The following is a 15,449-nucleotide window of genomic DNA, read 5'->3' as shown; positions in this document are numbered from 1 at the left end:
GCATTCGTGGTCGCCAATAACAATTTGTTTTTTTTTTTTTTAATTATTAATTTTATTACATCAAATAAATAATTAAACGCTGATTTAGCTCTAAAACCGCCATTATAGGAAGATTAGAGACAATTTATTTAAAAAATAATTTTTTTCTTGTCCTTTTAAAAATATGCTTGCTGGTATTTACCGTTTCAGGCATCAGGCATCCCTGGAATACTCGAAAACGACAGGATTACTCATCTGTACATAAGAAAAAGTTGGTACGTCATTAACCGACCAAAGCGACTAATTCAACAACGCTTTCCAATATGTAGTGGAATTGCTAATTAGCAAATACTATGAAAACTCTTGCTTTGTTAATATAGGCTCATTTTTATCATTTTAATAATAAAAAAAAAAAATTTGCAAATAATTCATCGATAAAATTTTTATTAAAAATCTTTTGATGTTGAAGTTTAGAAGTAGAATTCTAATGAAAAGAGAAAGAAAAAAAAAGTAGAGTACAGAAAAAGTATATAAAAAAATCTTTTCCTTTTTATTTGCTAATAATATAATTTTTTTTAAATAAAAAAATTAATACTTAAAATTGCATAAAATAATTATAATAATATGAAACACTACTAATGTCATGAAAAATTAAGTTTAATATGCTTCTTATTTATTGTATTTTTTTAATTAAATTAAAAGTAAATTATTATAAATAATTTAATGGTGAATATTATAATTTTTATTTTAGAACAATTTGAAGTGTAAGGAAAGAATGACTAAAGAAGGGTATTTTTGTACTTATCTAATTACTTGTGAATGAATAACTGGGGTAGGTAAATAAATAATTTTACAACCATGTAAAGAAGAAATTTAAAATCAGAAAATTTGAGACATTCCAGTACGATGTCCGCCCACCATTTGCTGGATCGTAAATATTTTAGATAAATATTTAGGTAAGCGAATCTCTAACGTGTGTGCCACTGATACCCTTCTTCTGTCCTTACATTTCCACCTCTAGACACATTTCATTGAGACTAATTTATACGTATAATTAAAAACTCAAGGGCATCTCATTATATTTTTTATCGAATAAATTCAATTCATTTAAATTTTATTAACTTTGAGACAAGTAATATTAATTTTTTTATAAAATTTAAAAATATTATTTATATATAATTTATTTAATTTAATGTAACTAATTAATTATTAAAATAGTAATTTTATTAAATATTATTTGAAACTCATTTAATAATAAACATAATAAATCATAATAAAAATTTAATGTATTTAATTGTTTTGAAACCATATTTTAAGTAATTTAATTATATTATAATTTTAAATAATAATTTGTAATATACCATTTATCTATTTTTAAATCTAAATTTCTTATTTATTTAATACAAATTAAATTTAAAATAGACCCATTAAAAAAAAAAGTCAAACAAAATAAAATTCTTTGCCGTTGCCTAAAAGTAGGCTTAACGTAGGTACGAAACACCTAAACAAAGCTTACGGAAGCTCCCAAATTGGACACGAATTCGAGAGGGGGCGACTGGCGACGTGAACATTGACATTAAAATTACAGAATCAACCCTACTTTTGAGGTACTATTGACTCTTTATTGTCGAAAGCATATTCTTCGTGGCATTGCCTCATGGGTTTGTAAGAAAAGCTTGTAGTGGAATATCCCCACCGCAAGGAGAGCCAGCGTGTCATTGGTAAGAAATTTATCATTTGAATTTGTCACAATTTCACTTAAAATATGCTTAGTTTTGATAATTTTAACTAAGATTTATTATATAAAATATTATTTACACCTTCCTTTGTTAATTTATATTTTTACCAATAAAATAATTAATTTTAATATTATTAAATAAAACATTTGACATGATAATTCTGTAAAACTTTTTGAACAAAGTGCTTTCTTAAAATTATATAATGCTGGGAAAAAATTTTTTACTGTAAAAAAATGAAAAAAATACTGTTAAGTATTTTAATTAATTATTTTTTATAGATTTATATTTTGAATTTTTTAATAAATTTATCAATGTCAAGTTAAATAATTTGTCTATATATTAGCTATTCATTTTTTTTATTAATTACTTAAAATTAAACTTAAAATCTCACATAATTAAAGATAATTTTAATATTATTATGTTAATATTATATATTAATTAATTAGTTACTGGGTAGGAGGTGAATAATTTCTAAAATTTATTATATTTTAATAATTCCTAAAATTAAATCGAAATTACCCCAAAACTGTTTTGAATAAAATCATTTTAAATCAGAATCATTTTCGAACTGAAATTGATCCGAGTCGTGAAGTCGATTGAACCGGTAGTTCCGGCCGTGGCCGGGCCTATGTACGAACGTGGGCAAACCAATCGGACCCGCACACCAACCGTCCTCCCCGTCTGTTAACAACCACCACGCGCATCGAATCCTATTTATCTCTAAAATAAGCAAAAAAAACCCAAATCAAGCACACGAAGTCATCCGCCGCCTCCCTCACTCACTCACAGACATGGCTGCTTCTTCCTCACTCCTCCACTCCTCTTTTGCTTCTTCTCTAAGCTACAAACGGAAACGATTCCATCAAAACCCGAAACTAGCCACCTTTCGTCGTTCGCCAACAATAATTTCTTGCACCTCTTCCACGCTTGATCCTTCCTCTTCGTCCAACAACACCCCCGCGGTAACCAAGCACCGCCGTCCTGCTGACGAGAACATCCGCGATGAGGCTCGGCGCCAACGCTCCGGCTTGGCTGCGAATACTTTTTCAGCTAAGTACGTCCCGTTTAACGCCGGGCCGGACTCACGCGAGTGGTACTCCCTTGACGAGATCGTGTACAGGAGTCGGTCCGGTGGTCTCCTCGATGTCCAGCACGACATGGAAGCGCTGAAGAAATTTGACGGTGTGTACTGGCGCGACCTGTTCGACTCGCGCGTGGGCAAGACCACTTGGCCTTATGGGTCGGGAGTGTGGTCTAAGAAGGAATGGGTGTTACCGGAGATTGATCCTGACGATATAGTCTCTGCTTTTGAAGGAAACTCGAATCTGTTTTGGGCTGAGCGTTTTGGCAAGCAGTTTCTGGGCATGAACGATCTGTGGGTTAAGCACTGCGGCATTAGCCACACCGGCAGTTTTAAGGATCTGGGAATGACTGTTTTGGTCAGCCAAGTGAACCGTTTGCGAAAAATGAAACGGCCCGTCGTTGGAGTTGGCTGCGCTTCCACCGGAGACACCTCAGCGGCTCTTTCGGCCTATTGCGCGTCGGCCGGAATTCCATCCATTGTCTTCTTGCCCGCAAACAAGATCTCAATTGCGCAATTGGTTCAGCCAATTGCAAATGGAGCTTTTGTATTGAGCATAGATACAGATTTCGATGGGTGTATGAAATTAATCCGAGAGGTTACAGCGGAATTGCCCATTTATTTGGCGAATTCTTTGAATAGTTTGAGGATTGAAGGGCAAAAAACTGCTGCAATTGAGATTTTGCAGCAGTTTGATTGGGAAGTTCCGCATTGGGTTATAGTTCCTGGTGGTAATTTAGGGAATATATATGCCTTTTATAAAGGGTTCAAAATGTGTTATGAGTTGGGGCTTGTTGACAGAATACCAAGGCTAGTTTGTGCTCAAGCAGCAAATGCTAATCCGCTGTACTTGTATTACAAGTCGGGGTGGGAAGAGTTTAAGCCCGTGAAAGCGAATTCTACATTTGCTTCAGCTATACAGATTGGAGACCCGGTTTCTATAGATAGAGCTGTTTATGCTTTGAAGAATTCGAATGGGATTGTTGAGGAAGCCACAGAGGAGGAGTTGATGGATGCAATGGCACAAGCTGATTCTACTGGGATGTTTATATGCCCCCATACTGGGGTTGCACTGACAGCCTTGATTAAGCTAAGGAATAGTGGGGTTATAGGGCCTATGGATAGGACAGTAGTGGTGAGCACAGCTCATGGGTTGAAATTTACTCAGTCTAAGGTTGATTACCACTCCAAAGCAATACCAGATATGGCTTGCAGGTTTGCTAACCCGCCTGTGCAAGTTAAGGCAGATTTTGGGGCCGTCATGGATGTTTTGAAGAAGTATTTGGGTGACAAGGCCCCTAAATAATCTGTTTGGTGGCATTGTAAGTTCAGCGCTTGTACTCTTTTGCTTTGTGTCTGGTTTTTTTAAGAGCTTTTTTTAAGAAGAAAAGACAAACATTTCTATTTCGTGGCGTTTCCCTTGTTAATGTTGTTGTAGGTTAGGTTGCATGACAGTATTTTTTGTCTTATAGGTTTTTATGTGTAGAAACTTCACAAAGCCACTGTTCACTATAAGCATTACCCTTTAGACATGTTCACAATTGTCGCAGGAAGCTACTATTTGGCATGGTTGTAAACTTGTTTGGGGGTCAGGGGCAGTACCAAGTTAAAGTGGGGACAAGTTCTCCCATTCAAACTTGGAAATTTTGTAGTCATGTAAATAGTATATTTACATTTTTATTTATGCCCCCTCTTACAATTTAGTTGCCTCTATGTTCTTAGAAAATTTTGCCCATTGCTTATAAAATTCTTGTCTATCAGGTCTATTAAATCCATCGTGGCAGCAATAACAATAACAACAACTACTACTACTACTAAGCCTTAATCCCAAACTAGTTGGGTTGGCTACGTTCTGCTAATCTCAGCCTATATTGAAAATATGATTTATGATGTCCACTGAAATTCTAATCATTATTGATTAACTATTACTTCAAAAAGAGAAAAGCCAAGGTATGTGCCTTGTAAGTTTAGCATCATCACACTTGTTAAACCAAAAATATGAAAATAGAAAAGGAAAAAATGTGAAAAGAGTGAGGAGTAGATATCAATTAGTAAAAAATGATCTCAAACTTTTAGTAAGTGGATTATTGGGTCTCTTTCTTTAGCAGTTTAGAAGAGAAGAAAAAGGGACATAAAAAAAGCCGAAAAAACAAGGTTGTCCAATCTATCCCACACATGTTGAATGTGGGGGAATCGCATTATTTTTTTGACCCCCATTTTAAAAGTGAATGTGCTTTCCATGTGAATTCACTTTCTCATGCTCATGAAATGGTACCATATTGAGAGTTGTATCTATTGTTTTTTTATATGAGAAGGTATCTTATTAATAAATTTTTGTGCCCCTACTAAACATAATTCCTGGGTGTGGAATAATGGAAATGCATTGATTTAAGTTTTTCATTGAAATTCATTTTCTTACAACTGGTTTAACATTTTAGCTTGCTTTTTAGTAGCAAGTTCAGTTGAATCAGATCATTAGAAAGGTTTTCTTTTTGCAGAGAAGCAACCTCCTTAACTATCTAGTTTCAGTAAGAAACTTAAATGTGAAGTGATTAGTAAGCAGCGTACAAATTTGTGAAAGGGGAAAGGTTATTTGCTACTTAAGTTTTGGCATGAAGATATAAAATGGTGTAGCATGCTGAGAGAAACATCAATCGGCAATGTTCTACAGTTGGGTGATATGATGAGATGCTAAAGGTATGGATTTTGGTTCATGCTCTGTAGACTGCATCTTTAACAGTTTGGAATCCCATCTATATCAAGCATATGGTTCATGCGCAGAAATGCTCAATAGATTGTTGAAGCTTAGTATCATGTACCTCGATTTGTTTTTGTCAGAATGTGGCCATGGGCACCGCAGTATTTCGGATGTTAAATGGCGTTTCCTGCCTTCAGAATTATGTTTTTCTTTACTAAATAAGATCTAAAAGATAGAAGCTTCTGGCAATTTTGAAATTCAGATGTTCTTTTGATTATAAATATTAAAATGTGAGACATGGTTTATTATGTTTGTAGGACGAAAAATTAGCGGATTCTGCCATTGGATGGATTGTTGGCGGGTTTAGCTTTGTTAGCTGGTTAGGCCCTTTTAGCTCTTTGTAAGGCTGCTGCCTGGTTTGGCATGTTCTGCTTGCTTTATTTATGATAGTAATGTATTAACAATCAAGGGGGTGATGAGTTTCAAATTTTATCGAATCGGCAAGTTTAGATGAGCTGTTTGAGCTGGGTTTGTTGAACTCGTAATTGTTTAATGGTTTACGGGCTGATTTGGGTCAGAATTGCCTGAGGATGGTCTTAGTTCTCAAGCATGATCGAAATTTCTTTGAAAAAAAAAAAGCGTGATCGAAATTTTAAATTGTGAATTTTTTTTTTAACCAAATATGAACATTTTAAAAAAATTAGTTTAATCTTTAAATTGTTTCAAGCCGAATTGAATGAGAATTGAATTCAAATTGAAACTATGAAAAATAGTTCGATTCAAGTTCCTCGTGACCACGAATTCAAGTTCCTCTCCGCTATGAATTAGGACCATCGATTCTCGGGAATCAATCTTATAGCACCACTCTATGCGTGTTAGATCTTAAAAAAATTTCAATTTTGTTATTTTTCAATTTAACTTAACTCAATTAAGCTTTTATCTCAAGAATTTGGGGTCGGCTATATGGATTCTCTTTTTCCATTTTAAACAATTTTGAGTTAAATCATAAAAAATGTGTAATGCTTTTAGGTCATGTTGTACCACTCTCCTCTAAGTCAATTTAAATCTATCTCTTTTTTTTTTTTATCCTCTAACCTAATGTGCTCTACTTGTTTAACTGGAGCCTCCATATGTCCATGCTTTACATGGCCAAACTATCGCAATCTCTCTTTTCTCAACTTATCCTCAATTGGCACTACTCCTACCTTTTCTCTAATACTCGACTTTATCTAGTCTAGTATTATTACTCATCCATCTTAACATTCTCATCTCCGCAACTCTTATCTTAAACACATACAACTCCTTCAGTGCCCAACACTCACTACCATATAACATATAGCTGTATGGTAAAATTTTCCTTTCAACTTATTAGGAATCTTGCGATCACATAAAACTCACTTAATCCTTCTTCACTTTAACCATCTAGCTTTAATCCTATGACTAACATCCTCTTCACATCTCCCATCTACTTGAAGGATTGAGCCGAGATATTTAAAGTGATTATTTTGGAGCAGTACCACTCCATCCAAACTAACTGTTTCGGCCTTCAATGAATTTGCAATGTATGTATCTGTCTTCGTTTTACTTAACTTAAAACCCTTTGACTCTAGAGTACTTCTCCAAAGCTCTAGCTTTTTATTGACTCATTTTCGCATCTCATCTATTAAAACTATATCATCTGCAAACATCGTGCACCAAGAGATACTCCCTTATATATGTTTCTTCAATTCATCTAAAAATAATATAAAAAGGTAAGGGTTTACAGCTAAGTTTTGGTGTAATCTAATTGAGATAAAAAAACATTTTGTGTCCTCTTTCACTGTGCGCACAATAGTAATTGCTCATTCATACATATCTTTTAACAGTTGTATGTATCTAATAAATATACTCTTTTATTCTAACACTCTCCATAAGACATCTCTTGGAACATTATCATAAGTCTTCTTCAAATTGATAAAAATCATGTGTAGATCTTTCTTCAGATCTCTATATTTCTCCATCAAGCTTCTAATGAGAAAGATCGCTTCTATAGTTGAACGACCGGGCATGAAACCAATTTGATTGGTAGAGATAGAAGTGTCGTTACATAGTCGATATTCCACAAACTTATTATTTTTATTTGCAAAAATTATTTTGGATTAAAAAAATCTCTATTTATTTCTCAACCGTCAGACGTCTCAAATACAGATTTGATAACAAAATGGATGCCATTGGTGATAGCCTGTAGGTGCATCACAATTGACCGGCAAAAGCAGCACTATGGCTGATCAGGTCAGCCTAGTTCAGATCCACAGGCCATTTCTTAGAACGTAATCTCTTATTTTCCATCCTTAAGTAATCTCTTATTTTCCATCCTTACGTAATCTCTTATTTTTTAGCCCCTCCCAAACAATGGGAAATGGTAAAGAATAAATCTCAGATCTGCCTCTTCAGTTCACCATATCATCAAGCAAAGACAAATTAAATGTAAGATAAAAGAATCAACAACCAAACATTTCTCTGAGTTCAGTTTGATAAATAACAAAAAAAGCAGCAGTGAATCTTGTAAGTTGTAACAGAAACAGGTGCTTGATGCTTTTACACCCAACATACCATGTATGCTCAGGAGTAATCATAGAGTGATATACTTTTGTCATCTGATACACTAGCTAGCCGACCAGCACGGACAACAGTCCCTCCAGGTGGCCGAAATGCCACTCCCCAGACCTGGTCTGCATGATTACTCATTGTCTGCACAGCAGCCCTCATGTTGAGATCCCATAGCCTCACGGTTCTATCACTTGAGCCTGTTGCAATAGCAGCCCCATCAGGGCTTGCATCAACACTTAATACCCAGCTTGCATGACCTGACATTGCTGTAACCAGGCTTTTCCCCTCGGCATCATACATGTGCACATGAGCATCATCTGATCCAGAGAAGAGCACCCGAGGATCTATAGGAGAATACACAAGAGAGCGCACAGGCATGAAATGACCTTCCAGATGATGTAGAAATTTTGCTCGAGCTACATCAAAAACAGAAATAGTGCCATCCATCGAGCCACAAGCAAGCCTTTTCCCATCAGGACTCCATGCAACTGACAAGACAAACTTCTTACTGCTATTCTTATCTGAAGGCTTGGGTCCTTCTGGACGAGGAATAGATAGGGAGGCAATCAGTTTCCATGTAGCAGTGTCCCAAAGCTTGACTGATGCACTACCTCCGCCAGCAACTGCAAGAGTGGTACCCTGTAGGTAGAACTATAGTTAAAATCGGTTGAAAGCAAACATAGAACATCTGACATGTTTCCAATGCTCTGCATTTTGACATGCCTAAATAAGAAACCATTCACATATGTAGTGTTTGCTTCCTATAAGAAGAAAATGGAAGCAGTATATATATTCACAACATTTTCACACACACACACACACTATGTCAACACAAAGAGGCTTTTGATTATTGTGGCCTATACGCATTTATAGTTGTGCAGTGTGCTTGTGTCTCACTGCCTCATTGTCAAATTATTTAATATTCTAAATTGTTTTAAGCTTCAACCTGGGCCTAAAAATATACTCATGAACAAGACTGGTGAGTTTAGCAGTTATTTTAAGAAGTGAAATCCCAAAATCATATATAAAAAAGCACTCTTCATAAATTACAAGAACTTACAATTGTCAAGTAATTTCCATATAATTCCCAGAATAATAACACTTGAAGATCATAAAGTCCATAAAAAATGTGTTTGACAAAGTAATGAGCTAAGTTATAGAACTTTGTTAACTAAAAAAATAATGAGGCAGCTCCATTGATCAGACCTCCTTAATGCATTTTAGGAGTAGAGAATTTTCAATTGTTAGCTACCATATCACCAGGTAGATAATTTGAGTAATATACTCTATAAACCCAACAAAACTCTTTCTGAAGGCCATATTCTGTTGTCTTCTAATCAAAACATAAAAGAATCAATAAGCTATACTACCTAATTAAGCAAAGCCACCCATGGAGATGATTATTTGAGAAACCTTTTAATGAAAGTCCAATGCATGAAAATATATCCATTCAGCAGAATACAACCCACAAGCAAGTTCCAAACTAATTTTATAAATGAAATTGTAACCTATCAACTGAGAACTGATGCAAATTGGAACTGAAGAATTGAACTTAAAAAGCTTGTACACCTCCAATTATCCCGTGAGAAAGGAAGAACAGAGAAATAGAAGAATATCAGCTAATTGGGATCTATATAGCTTCAAAGTGGATTACAAAATAGGAATATACAGATTTCTAGGCTATTTTACAGATCCTAGTAATATCACACATGATTACAGTAGTCTAATTAGGCAAGAATGTCAACATAGTCCATATAATATTCTACTGAAGCTTTCAAGCGGTTAACAAGCCCTAAAATTTATTTCAGCTTCTAGTATTATTGCAAATGAGTGCCCTTATTTCCGCAAATACTAGGTTTGAGCAGCCTCAATGCCTTGCAAAGCATTTTTTTTCCCCTAACTTCGTTCTCACAACTGCGAGTCACATCTTCTCAAAGAATATCAATATTTTCATATAATTCCCAAAAATAAATCTTCAAGGCCAATTGATTTCCCCTCATGAAGTCTATAACTGTTAAATGAATGCTCTTACTGCTATAAAAATTCAAGTTCAATAAAGCAGCAATTTTCCCATATTCAATTATGAGTGCAAAAGATGTATCTCTCAAATTTAACAGACAACGAAACCCTAAACAAAGAAAGCGAAAATTCTCAATCCCTTTTTCCCTGTTTACCTTGGGATCAAACCGCATTTGCCACACTTCCGACGGTGGAGCTTCGAGAGTCGCAATGCTAGCATTAGTATCGACATCGAAGACTCGAACGAAGCTATCAAGCGACGCAGACGCAGCGATGACGCCTGAGGGATGTGCAGCCACGGCGACGACACCGAGGCAGTGTCCGGTGTTGGTGCGCTCAAGGTTAAGCTCGTCGGGCTTCCAAAGCTTGACAGTCTCGTCAAGCGATCCGGTGAGAAGAAGCGCTGGTCGGGTGGTGGTGGCAGGGACCCACGTGGCAGCCCATACAGACTCGTCGTGCGCGTTCTCTACGGATTTTAGGCCTGCAAGTTTCATTGATTTGGTGCGGGAATTAGGAACCGCTGCTGACAAGAACCCTAGAAGGCTAGAACGTTTTTTGGGGAATTTAAATTATTGTGTTTGCCTCTTGAGTTGTGACGACATGTCGTTGATGTTCTGTTTCCCCTTCGCTAATTGCTATGATATTTTGGCGTTTAGTTGACTTTGGCCCTACTCAAGAGTTAAGTAAACGGAGCACAACTATACCATGTTTGCCAACAGACAAGGGAAAGGAAAGGGAAGGAAAGAAATGAAACGTCAATATGCGAGGCACAGTACATTGTCGTACAGTGCTATCGGATCTCAGCGGATCAATTCCATCACACTAATGTCATTCAAATTATTGTGTAACACCATCAAACAATCCAAACTTGATATTCAACTCTCTCAAACTCTAAGCATGGCTCCAACATGTGACCAAAAAACACACCCAGAGCCCAACACCATTCACATGGTGCATACCTATACATCAATCCTATCTTTGCCACATTCCAAACTCTATTTAAAAAAAAAAAAAAGAAATCAACTCACATTCTCTATGAGGGGAGCTCCAATAGGTGGCTGAAAAAACATGCCCAGAGCTCCCTCCTATTTATTTCATATATACTAAAATGCATTAATTATGTTTTAAGACAATTCTTTTTTGTGTGCATCAGATGAAAATGAAGGAAATGCGGGCAAACTTTGATCGTCAGTTCCAAGTCGTAGATGGGCGAGGGATTGGGCTTCTTTATGGGCCTACACTTCTCTTCTCCTTCATCGAATTTAGTTTCTCCAGTCTCCATTCGCCTCTCAGCCTGGCAATGAAAGTATCAGCCTTGGCGTTCACATCTGGACTGGGACAGAACACGGATCCACCGCTTCCGTCTCCACCCTCCATCATGTTGACCGTCTCCGTTGACTGCTTATCCTGCTCCTCCAACTCTGGAGAGCTGCATCGTGAGCTGTGAGCGCTTCTTATCTTAACATAGTCCCCTTTGACTGTAAATTTAAAACCTGGCACTCGGAACGGCGGAGGTGGAGGTGGTGGGGGCATTGGAATGAGAGGGGATTGCCCTTGGCTATTCACATTTTCCTCGTAGGAATTATTATTAGCTCTTGTTGGTAACGGTGGCCGGCCTGTTGTTGTAGAATTCCGCCGTCTGGAGGGTGCTCGGGGAGGTGTTACTGGTGCTGGGGGCGGGGGCGGGGGCGGTGGAGGAGGTGGTATCTGACTCTTACGCTTGGACCACCTCTTTGATGCGGTGAGAGACTGTCGTGGTGGAGGAGGAGGTGGTGGTGGAGGTGGTGGTGGAGCTGAAAATGAATGAATTCTCTTATTTTTGCTTCCTTTTCTGAACAAATTATAGAACACTGATTGAGGTGGAGGTGGAGGTGGAGGTGGAGGACGAGGAGGAGGAGGAGGCGGAGGTTGCGAAGGTGGAGATATACCAAAGGATGGTGATTCAGGCTGATAGTGAAGTGTGTCATCGTATAAACTCTTTGATTTCTGCTTCTTCTTTCTTTTACTCTGATGGTAAAATGAAATCAAAGCCATCTTTAACTCCGTAGTCGCATTAGTCTTTTTACTCCAGTACTTACGCTCTGGTCGAGTCGCCTTGGTAATTGGCGGAGGCGGAGGTGGTGGCGGGCGCGGGGGTGGTGGTGGTGGAGGAGATGGCGTTGGTGGAGAATTTTCTTTTCTTGGGAATTCATAATCATTTTCATCCGCTTTCTCTACCTTTTCTTTACGTGGAACAGTTTTACAAGTTCGCCTTTGTTTGTGATTGCTTTCCCCTGGTGGCGGGCGCGGGGGTGGTGGTGGTGGAGGAGATGGCGTTGGTGGAGAATTTTCTTTTCTTGGGAATTCATAATCATTTTCATCCGCTTTCTCTACCTTTTCTTTACGTGGAACAGTTTTACAAGTTCGCCTTTGTTTGTGATTGCTTTCCCCTGGTGGCGGTGGAGGATCAACAGGAATTTCCTTAACATTAGATTCTTCAAATACACTTCGCTGCCTGCCATGATAAATATTATTGTACTCGGAAGATGCCGATGACCGATACTTGCTTATTTCAAAATCGTCAAAGAACCGAGACCGGTCATCGCCATATTCCCAAAAAGACTCTTGCCTCAGATCTGGGTAGGAGCTACTGCTCCTCTTTAGCCTCCGCATACCAGCAGCAGGTGTCGCAGCCGCTAACTGATCAAACCAATGATTGGAAACAGGATGGCGATCTTCTTTATTATCGTGAACCCCATGTAAAACGTTGCGGTTAGGAGCAGATTCTTCGTCATTTCTTCTGGCAAAGATCCCGCAGATGATCGCAAACAAGACAAGAAATACGTTGAGAGAGTCCCAACTCTTCTTGACAGTATTGGGTCGAAGTTTAGTATGAGTAGAGGAAAAAGAGAAAAATGAAGGGATTGCCAAGAAGAAGAAGCATAGAAGGAATGCAAAGATGGATAAGAGTAGGATCAGTAATGGTAGGTTGAGGAGAAGTGATGGAGAGCTACGGCCTCGAGGAGGCATGGAGGAGGAAGACGGCGAGTGAGTTGTGGGCAGAAGGGTGGTGGGTCTGTGCCCAGTTCTTTAGCTTTGGGTTTTTGCTTGAGAGGAAAGAGAGGGCTTGGCTTTTTGAGAAACTTGACCTAATAGACAGAGATGTAGCGTGCTAACCAAATGAGTACAATGCTCCTTTTTAAATGCCAGTAAATAGTAATAATAATAATATTTTTTTTTAATTTAATTTATGTTAAAAGTCCAATTGAAAAAAGGTGAAATGCATTTTTCTTTTTTGAAATGAATGCATTTTCAAATTTTTGAATTTTTTTAATTCTAAAAACATTTTCATTTTTCCATAACTTATGCATAATTTTTTTTATAATTTTTTTATAGAAATTATAATTTTTTTAAATTTAAATATGCATAACTTATTATAATTTGTGAAAAAATAATCATAAAAAGACAATGCATTTTTTTGTAAGTGGGAAATAATTGAAGTTGGAGAAATAGAAAAATCAATTTCTAAACACATGAAATTTTTGAGGTTTATCTATTAATTATAATTTTTTAATTTTTTAAACTAATTTCTTGTTTCTTATTTTAAAAATTTTTTACGTTCTTAAATTAAAGTATCTGTGGATTTATTAATAAAGAGATAAAGAATAAGAATTCAAAAAATAATGTTAAACATTTAAGGACTTGAAAATGGAGTTTTCTATTATATTTAGAGAAACACTTATTTTTATTATGTAATTCAAATGATAAATAGTAAATAAAAAAAAAAGAATATGACGCTACATGTGAGATATGCACACGTGTGAGTTATAATTAAATAATAATAATAATAATTTAATATTGCTTAAATCATCTTTAAATTTGTAAAAGTTTTAAATTTAAATTTTACTCAAAATTAATATATATGATATTTAAGAATAAAATTTAATATAAAATCATAATAATTTTATTAAAATTCTCCTTAATTTGCAGGCAACTTTCCCCTTTTATTTTATTTTTCTAGGTGGGTGCAGTATGATTGGAGCGTGGATGCAATCATTGAAATCATATCCTTTACAACAAGAAGCACCAAAATAACAATACCTTTAGGCCTTGGCTTCCACTTTCTGTGTTAAAAAGAGCATATTCAAATGTTTATAACTCAACTATGCCCCTTTTCACTGTTTGCTTCCATTACCCATTACCATTATTATCATTAATTTTTGTTTAGATAACTGTGCATCTCAACTGGGTTTTGTCTGTTGAAAATATATGGAAATTGAAACTTAATTTTCTTCATTGTTCCTTGATACAGCGGAGTCAAAACAATCGAACTCATAAAGTTCAGATCAATCCAATCTAAATCTGAACGTTCTCCAAATTCGAACTTAAAGATGGTCGCTGAACTGACAGTCTCTCCTCCTAGTTTGATCGCCCAGATAAAGATTGACATTTTTAGATATCAGATTCATCACATTAGAGATTTCGGCTAAATTTTTATCTTTTTTTAATAATTATAATGCTTGATCTTAACCAGCATCAACTTTTGATAGTCTACGTATTACTTTCCTAAGCCTATACATCCCATTCCCAAGAGAGCAATGGCTATTTTTCTTTTCCTCCAAACGGCGGCTTCAGATATTTTGAATTCGATTTCTGAGAACCTTAATTTGCTATAAAACCCAAAAAGATATTCCTACGTATATTATGCCTTTAGCTGTCATCCACACGCATGGAAAAGCACTGTTTGGCAAGTGGAAAAATAATTTTGAGACAAAGATTGCGTGTGACAATCGCTGCTGCTTTAAAATCATGGCAAATTTATAAAAAAAAAATTATATAAACGATAATTTAATTTAAAAATATGTAATTATAAAATATTTAAATTCAAATTTATAATATAATTTTTTTATTTTTAATTTAAATAACATAAAATATTTTTAAAATATTTAATAATTGATTTTCAAGTTTACAATATTATATTTTTAAGAATTAAATAGCTTTATAAGTAATATATTGATATAAATAATTTTAAATAATAATAATGTGAATATTTTTTTAAATAAAATATTTTTAATTAATTACTATATATTTAATATTTTATTATCTTATATAATTAATTTTTTATAATTAATTTATAAAAAAATCATAATTAATTTTATTATTAATATATTGAGGAAAAAAGAATTATTTATGTTATTTTTATTTTATATTATATAAATGAATTATTAAAGGTTAAAGAAGTTTATTATATAAAATTTTAAAATTTAAGAAATTTCATAAAAAAATTTTAAATTTAAAGGTAATTCTTGGAGCTTATCCTGTTCGTATAGTATTTGTCCCCACCCTTGAACCAACCATATGTCAT

The 15,449-nt window shown here is 35.4% G+C and overlaps 3 protein-coding genes across 5 annotated transcripts; 1 reads left to right on the top strand and 2 right to left on the bottom strand.

Annotated features, from left to right (window-relative positions):
• Positions 1-2,365: 2,365 nt before the first annotated feature.
• LOC110633607 (threonine synthase 1, chloroplastic) lies at positions 2,366-6,011 on the top strand. 3 transcript variants are annotated; one of them, XR_002490859.2, is made up of 3 exons: positions 2,370-4,121; positions 5,298-5,496; positions 5,638-6,011. XR_002490859.2 is itself a non-coding variant. In XM_021782278.2 (2 exons), exon 1 carries the CDS (start codon positions 2,510-2,512, stop codon positions 4,103-4,105), a length of 1,596 nt encoding a protein of 531 aa, XP_021637970.2. In that variant the 5' UTR covers positions 2,366-2,509; the 3' UTR covers positions 4,106-4,121; positions 4,561-5,277. The 3 variants fall into 3 exon arrangements, 2 of the variants coding, with proteins under 2 accessions (XP_021637970.2, XP_021637969.2); XM_021782278.2 differs by lacking the exons at positions 5,298-5,496; positions 5,638-6,011 and adding an exon at positions 4,561-5,277 and having other exon boundaries at positions 2,366-4,121; XM_021782277.2 differs by having other exon boundaries at positions 5,298-6,011.
• A 1,931-nt stretch (positions 6,012-7,942) lies between these two features.
• On the bottom strand, positions 7,943-11,119 carry LOC110633609 (WD repeat-containing protein VIP3). Its single transcript, XM_021782282.2, has 2 exons — positions 10,261-11,119; positions 7,943-8,725 (listed from the first exon to the last, which is right to left on the bottom strand). The coding sequence occupies exons 1-2, from the start codon at positions 10,597-10,599 to the stop codon at positions 8,099-8,101; spliced, it is 966 nt and encodes a 321-aa protein (XP_021637974.2). The 5' UTR covers positions 10,600-11,119; the 3' UTR covers positions 7,943-8,098.
• LOC110633608 (formin-like protein 14) lies at positions 10,906-13,248 on the bottom strand. The gene has a single exon (XM_021782279.2). The coding sequence runs from the start codon at positions 13,112-13,114 to the stop codon at positions 11,333-11,335; it is 1,782 nt and encodes a 593-aa protein (XP_021637971.2). The 5' UTR covers positions 13,115-13,248; the 3' UTR covers positions 10,906-11,332.
• Positions 13,249-15,449: the final 2,201 nt, after the last annotated feature.

Source organism: Hevea brasiliensis, chromosome 11, assembly GCF_030052815.1.
Source record: "Hevea brasiliensis isolate MT/VB/25A 57/8 chromosome 11, ASM3005281v1, whole genome shotgun sequence".
NCBI lineage: Eukaryota > Viridiplantae > Streptophyta > Magnoliopsida > Malpighiales > Euphorbiaceae > Hevea > Hevea brasiliensis.
Note: the sequence above shows the minus strand (reverse complement) of the source record. Positions and strands in the feature narration are given on the sequence as shown.